Source organism: Haliotis rufescens, unplaced genomic scaffold, assembly GCF_023055435.1.
Source record: "Haliotis rufescens isolate VD_foot unplaced genomic scaffold, xgHalRufe1.0.p SCAF_7, whole genome shotgun sequence".
NCBI lineage: Eukaryota > Metazoa > Mollusca > Gastropoda > Lepetellida > Haliotidae > Haliotis > Haliotis rufescens.
Window position 1 is genome coordinate 7,358,426 of NW_025964361.1, and position 18,189 is coordinate 7,376,614.

The following is an 18,189-nucleotide window of genomic DNA, read 5'->3' on the forward strand; positions in this document are numbered from 1 at the left end:
CTCGGCTTCACACATTGTACACATGTTGGGACTCGAACCCGGGTCCTCGGCGTGACGAGCGAACGCTTTAACCACGAGGCTACCCGACCGCCCTCTGTCACATGAGAGTTTCATGATGTTATATGTCACGACGTTGCTTAATGTCATGGCATCGCTTCATTATGCCACCTCGTTGCTTTATTATTTCATGATCATGCTACTTTAGGTCACGAAGTTGATTCATTATGTTACATCGTCGATTCATTGTATGACCTCTTTGCTTCATTATGTCATGTCGTCAATTCATTATTTCACCTCTTCGATTCATTATGTCACAACGTCAAATCATTAGGCTCCGATGTTGCTTCAATATTAACAGTTCATTATTCCACCTCGTTGCTTAATAAAGTCATGACATTGCTTCTTTAAGTCATGAAGTCGATTCATTATGGCCATGTCATCAAATCATTACGCCACCTCGTCGTTCTATTTTGTCAAGAGAATGATTTTTTAAGTTATAAAATTTCTTCCTAATGTCATATTGTCAATTCACTTTGTCAATACATTATGCAATCTCATCGCTTCATTGCCATGTCGTCCATTTATTTTGTCATGTCGTGAATTCACTGTGCCACCTCGTTGCATAATTGTCATGTCGTCAATCCATTATGCCACTTCATTGCTTCATTGTCATATCGTCAATCCATTATGTTATGTCGTGAATTCATTGTGCCACTTTGTTGCTTAATTGTCATGTCGTCAATCCATTATGCCACTTTATCGCTTCATTGTCATGTCGTCAATTTATTATGCTACCGTTGTTTTTGTATGTCATTAAATGGCTTATTTCTATTCACAGCAGAGCTGATTTTCTAGAAAGATGTTGCTGAAACTGAAAACGGCGTTTGTCAGTTGCTTGTATATTTGCATCTGTAGCGTCCATATGTTTTGACCTACGCACCCTCATCTTAACGTCTGTTGTATTGTCCGGTATATCAAGGTCCAGAGGGATAATGCCATTCTCAGGTATCAGGAGGTTAAGTATTGGCAGGGAGTAGCTGCCGGTGAAAGCGTTGCACTCATAGCGATCCTGATAGGCCTCCGTTCGCCTATAGTTGACGCACGTGTACAGCTGGATCGAGGTGTCAGTATCAGAGATGGGGCGGTCATCTTGTTGGGTCACTTTCACCTAGATTTGAAAAAAAGAGGATATTAACTACGCATCTGCTACTTTAGAATGGAACCCATGCACAACGGACAATGATCGGGATCCGAAACATGGATTGATTTCCCGATGTAAACTTTCTGTACATTTTGCTATGGCGTTTGTCCATACTGCATAAACTCGTATGTAAAATAGCGTATAATGTTGATAGAAGCATATGTAACCCCTGTACGACAATGTGTTATGTTGATAGTTACATATGTAAGCCCTGTAGGTTAGTGTGTTATGTTGATAGTTACATATGTAAGCCCTGTAGGGTATTTTGTTATGTTGATAGTTACATATGTAAGCCCTGTAGGATAGTGTGTAATGTTGATGGTTGGATATGTCAGCGTTGTAGGGTAGTCTTTTTGTTGATAGTTACACATGTAAGCCCTACAGAGTAGTGTGTTATGTTTATAGTTACACATATAAGCCTTGTAGGGTAGTCTTTTATGTTGATAGTTACGTATGTAAGCCCTGTAGGTAAGTGTGCTATGTTGATAGTTACATATGTAAGCCATGTAAAGTAGTGTATTGTGTTAATGATGGCTGCATATGTAGGCAATGAAGCGGTTTGTGTTCCACAGTTGTGTTAACAGTTACGTACGTAGGCCCTATAAGGTAGACCCGGCTTGAAGTTACTGGGGCTGGAATCCAGAAAGATGATCTTGTAGGGGTCGGTGTAGTAGACAACGTTTGAGGAGCCGTTGAGTGTCTTCCCAGTTAGGTCCTCCTTGACCTCTGCCAGTACAGTCACCGTTTGCTGGTTAAGGTACGACTGCAGCTTCTTGATCTCTCCCATGGACACCGAGAACCGGGCACTGCCGTCAATCTGCACAGAAAGGGTAAAGTCTGGGAACATCACTTTTCGCAGGAGTGCCGCTGTGTTGCGTAAAGCAACCAACACAAACTAATTTTTATGACAATTGTGTGAGTGGCGGGTGCTACCGGTAAAGCAGGACATGCTTATTCTGTTCGCGAACACATGGTATCATCATTGACTTTCGGTGATCCATTAATATAATTTTCACCACTTTTATACCTTTTGCGGCCAATGGAATGTGTTTCTGCAGATAATCGAGACTGACTATTCTCTGGCGATGATGATGTATTTTCACATACGAGGGTCAGTCTGATGCAACATCCAACATAACACAATTTACTTGACCAACACAGCTATACTTGACACACTTTTACCAGCGTACGAAGGTCATTGCTTATGTGATGACTTACTGGAAACGTCTTCAGAACTGATTTTGCGAAGTTCCCGCAGTAGTTCCTGATGGCGCCGACAAACACCCTCAGTTCCACCATGCCCTTGACTCCTTTTCCATACGTGTAGCTGGATGACAAGTTTACACATGTGTATGGCGTGTGCACCAATCAAGCTTTATTTGCAACAACCTTCATTTCTTATCTCATCTTTAGACTTGCTTATTAATTGTCTACTGGAGACAGTGGTGCAAGGTCATCAGTGCAGAAGTTTTGAAAGCAAATGGTGTGACGTTTGGTAGTTCGTACCGATTATGAATAATAATAGTTAATACGTATCACACTTATTACTGTTCTCAGAATTTACTTTTACCAACGGATGTTCTATCTTTCCAAGTACAGCAATAATCGTATCACACTAGTTGCTCTGTTTGCATACGTACTTGGCTTTGACGGTTCCGGAAAGGTCGGTGTTAGTCGTGAGAGCAAAGGGAGGCAACTCCACCTTCACCTCAAACTTTGGCAACTCTACGTACAAGACAATAGTTTGTTAACTATGGTATGGTTTGTATACAATTCTACTTTCGATATCAATACAAACATGGACTTCGATGTTAGGTGCACAAAAGGATCTGGAAGTGCTATCTATGATTGTGTTAACATATCACTTCAAACTATTACATCGATCGTACGTGAATAACTGGATCAGTTATTTTTATACATGAGAATGACATTGTGTGCCCTTCTCTGTATGATGTACTCACCATATTGTTGAACTGTGAATGTTTTCTTTTCGTTTAATCCCACCTGTTACGAAATAAGTTAATCGTACTATTTTATGTGCATATTAACGTATGGTTCATAGACAAGAAAGCATTATTCCATATACAGTTCTAATTTATGTTTGTTGATTGAATATACTGATTACGGCAAAATGAAATAAAACGAGTTTAGTGTTTTTTTTCAACACACAGAAGCCACAAAACAGTGGTAAACAGAGGATATGAACTAAAGCATTATCAGAGAAATGACCCACCTCACCAATCTCAACGCTCTGTTAAACAATTTCAACACTAGCTTAGGAGCTAATTGTTTCACACTCAGGAAGAGTCTTCATGAACTTTAGAAAAAGTTATTTCAAACTTAGTGATGCAGAAAACAGCAAATTCTTTAAAATGCGAGAATTGTTCTCACAAACTCAGGAACGGTGACTTCTATCTTCCAGTCCCCTAGAACCGGCTGGTCGCTGAGCAATATGTCTCTGTGGTTGACACCCGACCCATCCTGCAGCGACACCCAGCGGCGAATTCTGTTGTTTCGTGGATCCTTTAGAGGAATCAAAAATAAATTCAATACAGAATCATGGGTACATGTTGTAACGATCACACATGCACATTGAAATTCACAATGACTGTAGGGGGTCAATTTGGATTACCAAAAGAAAGCACTAAAGCCACGTTTATACAACGTAGCTTTACAGGGTAACCGTCAAACCTGCCATCCCTTACAGATTAAAGACACATAGTTCGTACACAACATCATTTTTGAACAGCACACTGCATGTCGGGATTAGACGGTGCAGTGTGTGACAAAATGTAGAACATGTCAGTAGTTACATAGTTTACATCATTTTCTATATAAATATTTGGGTTCACTCACATATATGTCGACATCTATTTTGCCCTTGTACACCTTCATATCTGGGTATACGGCAAAGGCTCTGAAATGAACTTGAAGAAGAACAGATACTCATAAATACATCCTTGAATATGAATTACATAAAATAGTGATTCATGAGGCGGTGACAAGGATATTCGGTGTGGTAGGTCTATTACATAAAAAGATGTCCTCAGGTTTACGAGAAGAAGCTATGTGGACATGCGGGATGTCCTAGAAATGGTTATGATTGAGAAATACACTGTCCGGCTCCTTCTATCACAGAAAAGCAGTGACGGAGAAAAATATCCTGTCGGTAACATATACCCAAACCCCACCCCACCCCTCCACCCCCACACCCCCCACACTCCACACCAGAATAGTAAATGGTATGTCCCTGAATGTCCCACTGCTGAAGGTACGACTGAGCGTTCTGCATCACAAAATATGGAAGGTTAACATTCAAGCTACATGACCAGTCTATCATAATTGTTCCATTGACTTGCTGTTCCTTTTGGGACGAGGTCCCTACCTCGCTGTCCTGGCTTGTACATGGCCTTGTCGGTTTGAATGAACACTGATATGGTCTTCCTGGCTATAGTGAGGCGTTCCTCTCTCTCAAAGATGAGTCCCCCTGACCCCTTCACCTTCAGCAGGTAACTTCCAATGACAGTTGCTTGTGGCGCCTGGAACACCATCATTGCAATCTCAGTGAGGTCAACTTAAAGATCGGTCCGTTCGACAAAACGATCTCAGAGCTACAGTCGTAATTCCCCTTCTTTTACGTATAGAGTTGAAAAGTTAAAATCGCTCAGTGGAACGGGAGCCTTGAATGACAGCGTTATCTTGCTGGAGTATTTGATATTTCTACAACAAAGATTAACTACCAGGAGCTGCATGACATGTCAACGTGATGGCTGTGACCTATTCAAACAGATTGACATTGGATACATTGCTAATTCTAGGAAGTTCAGATAGAGTAAAACATGGCTAAAATGAGTTTTGAAATAAGTTTGTTGTCATCAGTACCATTTGCAGTCCGTTGTTTATTCTGTTTTCGAATAACTGCACATCATATGGGATCCTATACTGCATCATGTTCCTACTACGGGTTCTGTTGGTGTTGATTACACTGCCGGGCAAAAGAAAGTTTACACTTGAAAACTGGATTTGGCCAAAGCATTAAACGTTTAAAACTAATTTTTGGTGAAGTCCAATTTCCAAGCGAATACTTCCTTTTGCCCGGCAGTTAAACCCTTTATACTTTACTAGATGAATACAAGTACTGGTTCACAGCACATTAAGTACAGAAAATGAGGACGCAATTGATAGGGTACTCATATATTGTTTGCTATGGAACAGTTACAAAATACGGTATTGGATTCTGTATTTCACTGTGTCACATTGTGGAATAAAATAGGTTTTTCAAAACGAATTTATACAGGCAACGATTGAATTTATATATCGATTGATATTTTAAACGTTCCTAAAGTTTGTAACGTTAGCATACGATTAACACAACGTGTAAATCACTCCTCGCACCCGAAAATCATGCGCTGTGTTGGCAAATGTCATAAGTACCTTCACCACAGTAGCATACTTACGACCAGTGTAACAGTGTCTGGCGCATCTGTAACAGCAAGTGCATGTGTGACTTAGTCATGGGCGAACACCAATATATCACACATTTATATTCACTTTCAATAATAAACAAACATTATCACCAAATCACTCCTCAACGGTCATCGTCATGCCTTTAATTTTAACGGATTCTCAATATTCAAATAGAAGGGGACAATTCCCCTACAAACTCCTGAAGACAGGATATTTTGGTATTGGTAACTGCTTGGGCCGATGCACATGTTCTTTTCGCTTGTAATGTTAAAACATACTTACCCTGCCTGAAACGTCGTGTGACGGTGGTGATAGGTGTCTTCACGTAGTCGGTCTTGTTGTACCAGGCATGGACGATGCTGATATCAACGTCTACGAGAGAACTGGCGTTTAGGATGTTGACGTTGACGACGAACGGCCGTCCCAGCGTAATCCGCTGCGATGCTGTGATCAGGTACGAGCTGGTAAAATGAGAAATGACAGACACTCAAGTCCTGAAGATTTGTTTGTTTGTTGTTTAACGCCGGACATATTCCAACTACGTGACGGCGGTCTGGAAATAACAGAATTTAGACAAGACAGTCCAGTGATTGACATCATGAGTATCGGTCAACGCAATTGGGATACGGTGACATGCATCAGTCAAGTCAGCGAGTTTGTTCTCTAGATCCCAATAGTCGCCTCTTACGACAAGCATTGGTTGCTGAAGATTAATACAATAATATTCTAACTCATGCGTGAAAAAACATGCTGACGGACGTTAGGGTTTCAGTGTATATGAAACCCTTTGTGTGTTGCCTTGGAGGAAGCTTAAGGCAACTCATCAGTGAAGTTCTGACATGATTAGAGACACGGGTAGCCCAGTCCTCTGTGCAGACTTGCATCCCTTGGGCATACCAGAAACCTACGGTCGTGGGTTCCATTCCAAGATTCGTTCTGATAATGTTTCTTGGTTTGTCAGCGGCATATCCGTGTTCATGGGTTTCACCAAAGCCGTAGACGACTAAGATCTGTATCACCTACTTGTACCATATCAAACTGACACACCGTGAAGCATACTTGTCATATGGGATTATCTTTAGTATTGTTACGCTCTGTGTGGCCTACAAGATAACGACATGTCAGGGAAAGACTGTGGGACCCATCCTCAAAACTGTCACAATGCTGCAACCGTAGATATGCATACACAACGTAAAGATCTAGATCGCCAAGTGAAACGAGGCCCTGTTTGTCTTTGTGTTAACTTCAAAAACATATTTTGCCCAATGACGGAAAACATATATGGCTCTGGTGAGAGATGTATAATTCGATACACATGAAGCTATATGCGTTACACCAAGCTGGTATGGATACAACAAAACTATACACAGCAACACCACAATCATGAGACTATTAAGTTAGGATTTTAATAAGACACCTTGCCTTATCCCAAACACAAATAGAGTTAAATATTATACAAAAGTCGAAATTATTGACAAAAAAGGCAACATACTTTATGGTGATCAATGATCAATGAAAAAACTGACAGCGTCTTAAAAATACGTTATTGTTGTTTATTTTGTTAAAATTAAACAGTGGACCATTCAGTTGGTTTCTACTTACTTCTTTGCGTGGACTGTGACAACGAGGAGTAGGGCAACTGCCGCCGTGACCAACATCGTGTCGGTGGAGCTGGAGCTGAAACAGTGGACACTTGTCAAGCAATCGTCAAAATGAGAAGCTGGTTGGTCTGGAAACCCACTTTTAGTACTATTACTCGTCTCGACTGTAGAGCGAGTTCATGTCCTGCGTTTGATGAGCAGTACAGGGAACAGTGAAGCAATCATTACCTGTCCCCTGTTTTATACTGCTCAGGATGTTCAGTCCCACATTTCGCCCGATAATCTTAGATTATAAATACATGCAAACTATCAACAAGTCAAATATTGTGTCGTAACTTTTAGATGTTCGTTCTGTCAGTGGGGAGTTTTCGTAGAACTTGCGATAAGCGGCTTAAAAAGCAATTACCACTATCGATAATTCGCGATTAGTCTGCCAACGATTATTCACTATCAGGTGCCTTTGTGAACAAGCTTGATAAGCTCAGGCCATATTGGTGATGCGTCAGTTACCTGATGATTTCGACTACAGCTTTCATAAAGTTATATTAATGATTAGTGAATTAATATAAAAAGGCCGTATATAATATAGTAGTGGAAGTATATAATCATTGTGACTTGTCTTGGTATTTAATGTGTATAATGAGTGTTGATAATGTGTCCCACATGTCAAAGTATTTAATGTGTATAATAAGTGTTGACAATGTGTCTCACATGTCAAGGTATATAATGTGTATAATTAGTGTTGATAATGTTTCTTACATGTCAAGGTATATAATGTGTATAATTAGTGTTGATAATGTGTCTTATATGTCAAGGTATATAATGTGTATAATTAGTGTTGATAATGTGTCTCACATGTCAAGGTATATAATGTGTATAATAAGTGTTGATAATGTGTCTTATATGTCAAGGTATATAATGTGTATAATTAGTGTTGATAATGTGTCTCACATGTCAAGGTATATAATGTGTATAATTAGTGTTGACAATGTGTCTCACATGTCAAGGTATATAATGTGTATAATAAGTGTTGATAATGTGTCTTATATGTCAAGGTATATAATGTGTATAATTAGTGTTGATAATGTGTCTCACATGTCAGGGTATATAATGTGTATAATAAGTGTTAATAATGTGTCTCACATGTCAATGTATATAATGTGTATAATTAGTGTTGATAATGTGTCTCACATGTCAAGGTATATAATGTGTATAACAAGTGTTGATTATGTGTCTCACATGTCAAGGTATAAAATGTGTATAATTAGTGTTAATAATGTGTCTCACATGTCAATGTATATAATGTGTATAATTAGTGTTGATAATGTGTCTCACATGTCAAGGTATATAATGTGTATAATAAGTGTTGATAATGTGTCTCACATGTCAGGGTATATAATGTGTATAATTAGTGTTAATAATGTGTCTCACATGTCAAGGTATATAATGTGTATAATAAGTGTTAATAATGTGTCTCACATGTCAATGTATATAATGTGTATAATTAGTGTTGATAATGTGTCTCACATGTCAAGGTATATAATGTGTATAACAAGTGTTGATTATGTGTCTCACATGTCAAGGTATATAATGTGTATAATTAGTGTTGATAATGTGTCTCACATGTCAATGTATATAATGTGTATAATTAGTGTTGATAATGTGTCTCACATGTCAACCTATGTCATGCGTGTAAGTGTGTCGACAATGTGTCTAACTTGGCTAGGTATACTTTGGCGAGGTGAGGTGAAATTGGGTTTAACGTCGCCATCAGGATTATAGCAGTTATATAGCCACGTGGATGCCCGGCTCACCCACTCAGTGAATCGGAGACAAAGCTGTGGCTGATAAACATTCTGCCTTTGACCGAAATATCATACATCCCCCCAAATACTAAATGGTGGGTCCCTAAACGTGTGCAGTTAATTCACCCATGTTATATTCGCACGTAATGTATGTGCCGATCTAGTTAAAGTGATAATATACACGCACATCGATCGTCCTATGCACATACACTATTCTAGAACCCGTTCAGGTTAGTCACATACGTTACTTAAACAGACTCACCACAGAGTGTGTATGGGGCAGGTCACACTTAAAATGGCCTGGTGAGTTTATAGACACTAATTACACAGTAACACTTATTATGCCCAGATAAAGTCACATATCGATGAACGTGCATGGATATGTATATAAATAATGGATATGTCTATAACAGTGTTTGTCTGTTTGTGTGTGTGTTTGTGTATGTGTTGTGTGTGTGTGTGTGTGTGTGTGTGTGTGTGTGTGTGTGTGTGTGTGTGTGTGTGTGTGTGTGTGTGTGTGTGTGTGTGTGTGTGTGTGTGTGTGTGTGTGTGTTACTGCGCGTGTGTGTTAGTGTAGACAATGTGTCTAACGTATAATTTGTGTCGTTAAAGTGTGTTACTTGTCTAGGTATATAATGTGTGTAATAAGTGTCGAATATGTGTGTTACTTTTCTTGGTATATTATGTGTGAAATTAGTTTCGATAATGTGTTACTTTCTTGGTATTGTACGTGTGTAATAAGTGTCGAACATGTGTGTTGCTTGTCCAGGTGTGTAATGTGTGTAATTAGTGTTGATAACGTGTGTTACTTATCTAGGTATATATTGTGTATAAATAGTGCCGATAATGCGCGTTACTTGTCTTTCTATGTTATGTGTGTAATTACTGTCGATGAGGTGCTTTTTCTTGTCTAATAATGTGTAATAATTGTCGATAATGTGTGTGTTACCAATATAGATACAAAAATATATAATGTGTGTAATTAGTGTTGATAATGAGTGTTGTCTGGTTATAGCATGTGTATAATTTTTGTTGTTGATTTGTGTTACCTGTCTGAGTATTTACTGTGTGTAATTAGTGTAGATTCCGTGGTTTGCTTGTCTAGGTACATAATGTGTGTAATTAGTGTCGATAATGTGTGTTTCTTTTCTTGGTATGTAATGTGTGTATTAAGTGTCGATAATGTGTCTTACTTGTCTAGGTACTAGTATATGAAGTGTGGAATTAGTGTCAATAATGTGTGTGTATCCTCATGGATATGGAAAGGATTTTGTCGCTTTTATTTAAAATTCTTTTCATTTAACTTTTTCTAGGGAAAGGGCACTCTGCAAGTTCAGTTTCAAGTGGAGATGTCACTTGGTTTAACATGTTCTGGTTTGAAATATTCTTACTACGGGGTATTGGAGCAATGACTTGCGCACAGGCATGCTCAGTAGCTCAAGCCATTGTTCTTGTCCTTGACCTCTTCTGGCCGCACTTTTGTCGAAGCAGATCATCGGATATATAGTTCCTATAACTGATGTTAGCACTGATACCGCGATACGAGCTGCGCGGTACGGGCCCATGTTACGCGGGGCCCAGCATAGAGTAACTACCAGATGTGGAAATGGCCACACTGACGTGCCGGAAGTCGTGTCGAGAGGTGAAGGTTAGTGACAAACAGAAGTGACCTTGGAAGCGAAATGTGAGCGCGATAGTGAGAGAGGGGTTGTTGTGAGTGTGAGTGTGTTTGTTTGTGTGTGTGTGTTTGTTTGTGTGTGTTGCATGTTTGTGCTTATGTTGAACATGTTATTGACGTTGCATTGAAGCTGTTAGCTTATCGAAAATTGGAGATTTATTAACCAAATTGCCGTTGTTTGATAATGTCAGTTCTTTTCTTAATGTCATAATGATAATGGGACGTTGCATTATGTCACCTGTTTTAACAACACAAATTTGTTTGAGGCCCTGATATCTGAAAGAACTATGTTAAAAAATATACTGTTCCCGAGCATGATGGAATAAAATCTTTTGTTCACAGTTTTACACCAAGAATCGTAAATAGTTTATGCTATAATTTATCACCGGTAATTGTATTAACAGACACATCACGATCGGACTATAATGTCTCAAAAATATGTGAAAGATACCTGTTTCATGCGCATATTATCGTTCTGGTATTTGGCATGCATTCATGGTGTTTCATACATTTAAATAACTACATGGCTTTCAAAAAATAGTTTTGGATATTATGTTAGAGATATTTTATGAAAAATGAGACATTTTGTTTTCAATTTATGGCTCACACATTTTACAAATATCTCTGAGTTAAGGCATCCTATATTTGTGGATTGCTGGTTCACAATGTACTATGTAATAGCATGTTGTAGTATTACCGAAACGCTTCAGTAGCACGCATGTTATCTGTAACTACTGAACTATTAAAATAGGGGAAACAGGTGACTACTCCTATGCAGAGCATTATTGCATACACAAGTTAAGTCGTGCAAAATCAAGCTAAATATGGGATATTTTATAAATGAAATATTTAGATGATTATATCTTCAAATAATCGGAGAGGACACTGAAGGGCACCTACCTTCCCTGCTTGAACCGCCGGATGGAGAGTGACCGCCAGCGGGAGGAAGTTCACGTGACTGAATAGCCTACTTAAACGACGTCCGCAGTGGAGTATAGTACAGAGAAGAGCCATTTAACCACATGGCATGTATAATCGAGTTACAGGAGTTTAACGCATTGAACAGCACTTCTGCTATATAGAGGCGAGTGTGTAGAAAGCCAAAAATGATACATAACTGCACTTCAACTATTTACTGAAACCCATGAAACAGAGATTGGTGCCGACCTATACCCATGAATATTATGAAGGCGAATATGGGATTCAAACCTTAGTCTAGCGGATCCTTCAAGCAAAGGGGTGTACCTCAGGGGTTTGGTTAACCTGCTCCCAAATACAATTCGAAAACTGATAATGAACAAGGCTTTTCTTTCATCTTATTTGTAAGGCGACAATTTTGCTTAATATCTGTAACATTATCATATCATATTAAGATTTTCTCTAGTTTATGCTTAAAACAGTATTAGTACTGGTGTAATTATATACACGAATATGTCACTTTGTATATTTTAAAAATTCATACATTTGTTTTTTGTGCAATGTGAAAGATCAATGAACATATTTTGTTACAGTATTTTCTTGTGCAATATATCTTCAACACTTTCAACTACAGTTAGACCCCGTTATCTCGAGATCCGTTATCTTGAAGGAACGGATATCTCGAACCTATTCTCTGGTCCGGACCGCCTCTCTTTATAAATGCATATAAATTTGGCAGTTTACTCGAATTCGAGATAAAAATACACATCCCTATTTTGAACCTTGGACTCGGTCCCCTATTATCTCGAAGTTGGCATTTACCACACTAACAGATTTTAGAATCGCAAATGAGCGAACACTTCTACCAGATATATCTTGTACCTTTTTTTCACACATTCATCTAACATCCCTGTAAAAGTAGATTGCAATAAGAACCCATTATTCGACCAATTTCAATATTTAGATCATGCGGATAGTAAAAACGTGTTTGTCATCATAATTGGATCACGTATTCTGTTCTATGGCATTGTATTTGATTGTTTCACAGCGATTGTAGCTGTGTTGCATTGTTTCTGCGGCAGACGCTCATTGCCTTTTGTTTCGGCAATGATCAGTCGTCAGGAAGTTACTATATTTAGATGCTAGTGTTTTGTGTAAACTTCCGGTCAAGTATTCCGCAGAAGGTGATAGTATGTTACCGAAATTTCTGTAATGTCCTATGTGGGGAGGGCACGATATAGAAATTTCCATTAGCTTGTTAAGCTGTATATATTTAGTGGGACAAGAACGTGTTGCTTTCATGTGATGATCGCTTATCATTCCTGAGTCCCCGCCAAGCCCATCTCGGAAGCTTGACCACTGTCGCCGATTGGTGAATATATATTATTATCACTGACTTTTGCTATCTCCTCTGTATTTGTGTATTTTATACTGATCACTGCCATCATATTATATGTTGCCATTGAGTATTGTACTACCAATGTGTACTGGCATTTTAATTGCCGTGCAGTAATTTGTATTGATGTGTGAACTTAGTGAATTTTGTAATACCATTGTCGATCGTATGTCATTTGTTGGTTTCACAATGGGTTCTTTTACGTACAGATTGCTGGGTTAACATATTGTTTCAATTTGGAAATCGACCCGTATCAATTCAAACAGTGAATTTCTGGAATGCCAATGTCAACATCTGTGCCCCAGACAAGTAGGTTGTATATAAATCGATATGAACATCGGATATAGCAGCCATTGCACATCCGTCTGCATGTGTTATTGTTTCCGACAACGCTTAATACAAGTGCTACAATCAGTGAAGGGTGACATTGACAGCGCTGGAGAGGAAGACATGAAATGCTTACGCGACAACTATTGAGCGCGGTCCCCGCCCCCGTATCTTGACACCTATGTATCTCACAGGAAACTATGGGACAGGCTGATATTTTGCTATTCTGGGAATTTGGATGCTGGAAACGAAATGAAGATTCAATTGGCTCAACCTTTTATTGGCAGTGGGGTGGTGAAATTTTGGTTAAAGCGTTCGCCACGCTGATGCCTAAGGTTCGATTACCCACATTGATACAATGTGTGAAGCCCATTTCTGTTGTCTCCCTCCGTGATAATGCTGGAATATTGCAAAAGCGGATTAAAACCCAACTCACACACTCAGTCCATCAGAGACAAAGCCGTGGCTGATAAACATTCTGTCTTAAACCGAAATATCATACACACAGTACAAACAGTATCTAAATTAACCAAACCACAACACGACAATGCACATTTCGACCTATTGTCCCAATGTCGCTGTTTGAAAAATATTTTTTACCCGAAATGGCGATAGCGCGACATTGTTTCATGATCATAATATGTCTACCATCTACAATGTGTAAAAAGGTGTTAAATGGCGAATGTGTAGTAAGAGAATCAATCTACGCATGCACGGAAATGAATAAACTCCATTTCAAACTCCATTGGTTTTTTTAACCAAAAGTAAAACCAAAGTACCAACGGAAATAAAGGTTGACTTTCTCAAAATGAAATATTTCATCGTTTCCTTAGAAATAAGTTCGTTAATGTCGGTGTCGTTGTATATTTTGACAGTAACAAAACCATGCCCATGATCAAAAGAACACATTGTGTATGGAACTTGTTTTTTGACTAAAGCTTTCAAAAAATACGTGTTTTAAATCTTTTCTCGATTAGGTGGCTGAAGATAGGATCAAGTGGCATGGCGGTTACGGAAATATCGATCCCATCAGGCTTTGATCCGGATATGACGTCAATTAGGAAGGTTGCTGGCCCAAAAAGAGTTGAAAGCCGAGGCAGGAACTATGAAATGAGTTGAACTTAATACGTGTATCTCATCCTGGGGTCGTATAACTAAGGTCCTTCATGACAATTAACCTGATCATAACATATGACAAATGTTTTTATCATTCAAAACTGGCTCCCACAAGAGATATCGCTTTGATGAGATCAAGCGATATCTACACTGTAGATATCGCTGCAATGGAATTACATCACAATGTTTTGCAGACCATTGTGACATCACTGGTTACCATGACGTCACAATCAAACGACATCACTAATGGCGCTGCTACTGAAGTTGTTAGCAGTACTTTTTACATTGAAGACACTGCTAATTACTGTCTACAAATTGAAAAAGTTGGAAGAATGATGTTGGATGATAAATATAATCTCACCCTCGTGTCTTTTGATATCAAATATATCAACAATCGTTAATAAAAGTGACAAATATCCTCGGCAAGCCTCGGAATTTTTCCACTTTTATCAACTCGTGTTGATATATTTGATATTAAAAGACACTCGGGGGTGAGATTCTCTATCTGTCGTTATCGAAGTTCGGCACACCTTCCATCTGTTTCGACCTCCTGTCCACCAGAATCGGCATGGTGGCGAACAACCAGCCCGGCTACGTCACGGACTATGACTACTATCACGAGTCAGTGAGTAAGAACTGTGGCACAACTGAAGATGACAGGAATGTATATTTATCAGTTTCATGTGTTCCCTTTCATGGAAGTAAGCTTTATATACAATTACTGTTTTTTTTAGACTTTCCAAAGATTAACAAATTTTGGGAACAATGACACACAAATAAATAACGTGTATGTGTATGTTAGGTTCCTTGTCTTAAAGAAGTATAAATGCTTGTATTGGTATCCAAATAAAAGGTACTAAAAGATTGGAATCTTTGTCATGTAACCAAATGCAAGGTCAGGTGTCACACTTATGAAAGCTTAAGAAGGCCACCATATGTAATGTGTGTGACAAGTGATGCCCCCTGGACAGGTTATTTCAATTTAGCGTGGTACACATTAAGAATGTCTATAAATTCAAAGAACAACAAACTTTCCAAGAATCAACGTCGTTTTTGTGTAGGATTTCAGTTTTCAAACTGAAATGACCCTCGTATATTCATGTACTTAGTTGATCTTGTTAAAGGCATTTGAGTAGCTTGATACATATTTTCTGATGGGAAGACAGATGTGACAGTTGTATGTTGCAAATTATTATATAGAATATATGTACGAATAAGAAGGATCAACAAGTTTGCCGTAATGTGCAAGGTGCAGTCAACTGACTGAATGGTTCAGTCTGTATGTTTATAGATGCAGTGTATGGGAATAGTATCCGCGTTATCAGGCAATGCTTCATTTCCTATACGATGCAGTGGGAGCTTAGGTCTATGAAGTCGGGCAACTCAATAACTTTTCTCATTTCATACTATGCTCACTTAACGTTATAATCAAGAAAAACAACACACAACAGCATCATGTTTCTCCCAGGAAATACAGCACTACTGAGCCTTTATTCAATGTCCAAGCCATGTGTCGAGATGGAAGAATGAAGAGGCTGGGGCTGATCTGTCAACACCACAGTCTATTCCTGCAACAGAAGTCGTCGATATACATTCAGATTATTCTCTCATTGCCTTGGAATAGAAACAGTCAGATGAAAGTGCCCTATGTTAAGCAAAGACGAAATGATGAATTCCTAGTATGTCTTTGCCTTCTCATTATACTCTCAATTCCACAGAAGATATTTACCATATTACCATTGTCTATAACCTAAAACTATGAAATTTTCCCGTTAATGCCAAAAAGTACGAATAAAAACAATGCCTGGCATAATGTGTATATCATCTTTTGAAAGAAGATTTTAAACAAAATATTTATATGGTGATGACACTGTGTTGACAAATGTTTGTCATTTATGTATATTCATTAAACGTCGTATCAAAATATTCTTTCGCTGAACAGGTTGGAAGTCCTGAAAAATGAACCATAAAATAGTTGTCTTGTAATAGTTACCTAAAAAAGCCTGTTTGCACAATACGAAACATTCGCTTCAAAAGGATACTAGATGGCTAGTCACAATCGAATCTAGAATCTAGAAGTCTTTGAAACTTGTCCAAAGTGGCATTCGTATGGTAGAATGCAATTATTGTCAAGAACCATATATTAAAGAATAGAAGGGACCTACACATTGTTTGCTCAGAATGAAGTTTTAGCAGTGTCTCGGATATGTTAAAGATATTAGAAACTATCAATCGACAGTGTGAACATCAACCCTGGTGATTGGAATCGTATTACGGACGTACCTAGCCGGTCAAACTGTGGTGGTCTGTCCATGTACAATGAAGAAATAGCGACCGTATTACAGACATGGTGTGTTTATGCACCATTTTGTCTCAGGATCCCAAAGGTGCATCAATTCCTTTGAGTGAAAGTGTACTAAGTTTGATCTCGGGTGGTCAAACAATTCGTCATAACTGTTTGCATCGGTACCTTGAGATATTCTTACACATGGAGACCCAAACAGAACCCGCATTTTGACAATTTGTCCTAACGTCACTCTCGCGGAAGGCATTTCATGATCTGATTCCATTCTGTCCCCGAGTCTCCTGGGTATTACGTTAGAAATACCGGTGTACTAACTTGGATTCGACGGTAACTTACATCTTCATCACAGCCAGAACACTTGGGACATATTTCGCAGACATCTGACTTCCGTAGTCTTCGTGGATGGTAGGAGACCACAGCGTTGTCATCTGTAGAACAAAACAGTTATATGTATATCATGTTGTTATCATGCTACTTAGCTTGTAAGAGTTCAAATGGGGTCAGTAATGTTATCACGGAACTTACCCGGCTTGTAATAGTCCACCATGGAAATGTACACAGGTTTGGTCTTGGCCACCATGTTCACCCTGGAGCAAGACAGCTTCATGCATGTTGAGGTCTTCCCAACCTACACACAATACAAACTTAAGTATGTTTGGCGAAGGTCCATAACTCAGTGGCACCATGAGACTATTTAACTCGCCCTCAACAGGAGATCATGCGGCATTGTCAGCCCAGCATCGAAATCCTCTGAATCTCACAGGCCAAGAATTTATGTTGCAGAAAACAACTATATTAACTTCCGACTTTTTCACAAATACAATTGTACTTGTAAAACTATTCACCGATGTTGACATTTTTCTGTCAGTAATTGATACAAATTGTCCACAATCCTGTAGCAGAAACCTTGACCTACAACAGTTAAGGTTAAAAAGGTTAAGGTTCTCTATGAATCTCACCGAATCAAAGTAGGCGACGACTTGACCGTCTGTCTGTTCTAGGCGTTTAAGTCCCGCTATGTTGCCTGCACTGGAGAGATCAGCTGTAAACCCGGATGGGACCTGGATGGTCTCAACACACATCCCACTCGACCCGTTCTGGAGATGTCTTTGAAAGAAAATATATTGCTTAATTAATCCAGTGACAGATTGCAATTAATAGGGTGTCCTCAAATTGATTAAGTGCACTTAGTCTTCAGTGATGGAAAGGTATTCCAGCGTGTCAGCGTACGTGGTAGGAAAACTCACAGTGATGCAGGTCATGGATGTTTCTACCGCTTTGTTGAAACCCATGAGCGTGGAATAGTGCTGACAAACCAAGAACCATTATAGGGCGCGTGTAAGATTTGAAAGCGATCATTGGTATCTGACATGGA

The 18,189-nt window shown here is 38.9% G+C and overlaps 2 protein-coding genes across 2 annotated transcripts in view; both read right to left on the reverse strand.

The window, feature by feature from the left end:
- LOC124144485 (CD109 antigen-like) overlaps positions 1-11,757 on the reverse strand; it is a 36,785-nt gene extending 25,028 nt beyond the window's left edge. The window contains exons 1-12 of the mRNA XM_046513900.2: positions 11,653-11,757; positions 7,271-7,345; positions 5,951-6,129; positions 5,659-5,684; positions 4,587-4,740; positions 4,058-4,128; positions 3,593-3,724; positions 3,163-3,205; positions 2,842-2,926; positions 2,420-2,528; positions 1,794-2,018; positions 941-1,168 (exon numbers count right to left, since the gene is read on the reverse strand). Of these exons, the coding sequence (XP_046369856.2) occupies positions 941-1,168; positions 1,794-2,018; positions 2,420-2,528; positions 2,842-2,926; positions 3,163-3,205; positions 3,593-3,724; positions 4,058-4,128; positions 4,587-4,740; positions 5,659-5,684; positions 5,951-6,129; positions 7,271-7,326 (1,308 nt within the window). The 5' untranslated portion in view covers positions 7,327-7,345; positions 11,653-11,757. The remainder of the gene's footprint in view (positions 1-940; positions 1,169-1,793; positions 2,019-2,419; positions 2,529-2,841; positions 2,927-3,162; positions 3,206-3,592; positions 3,725-4,057; positions 4,129-4,586; positions 4,741-5,658; positions 5,685-5,950; positions 6,130-7,270; positions 7,346-11,652) is intronic.
- A 4,205-nt stretch (positions 11,758-15,962) lies between these two features.
- Positions 15,963-18,189, reverse strand: part of LOC124144486 (CD109 antigen-like) — a 54,955-nt gene continuing 52,728 nt past the window's right edge. The window contains exons 34-37 of the mRNA XM_048387698.1: positions 17,774-17,921; positions 17,340-17,442; positions 17,151-17,242; positions 15,963-16,077 (exon numbers count right to left, since the gene is read on the reverse strand). Of these exons, the coding sequence (XP_048243655.1) occupies positions 16,072-16,077; positions 17,151-17,242; positions 17,340-17,442; positions 17,774-17,921 (349 nt within the window). The 3' untranslated portion in view covers positions 15,963-16,071. The remainder of the gene's footprint in view (positions 16,078-17,150; positions 17,243-17,339; positions 17,443-17,773; positions 17,922-18,189) is intronic.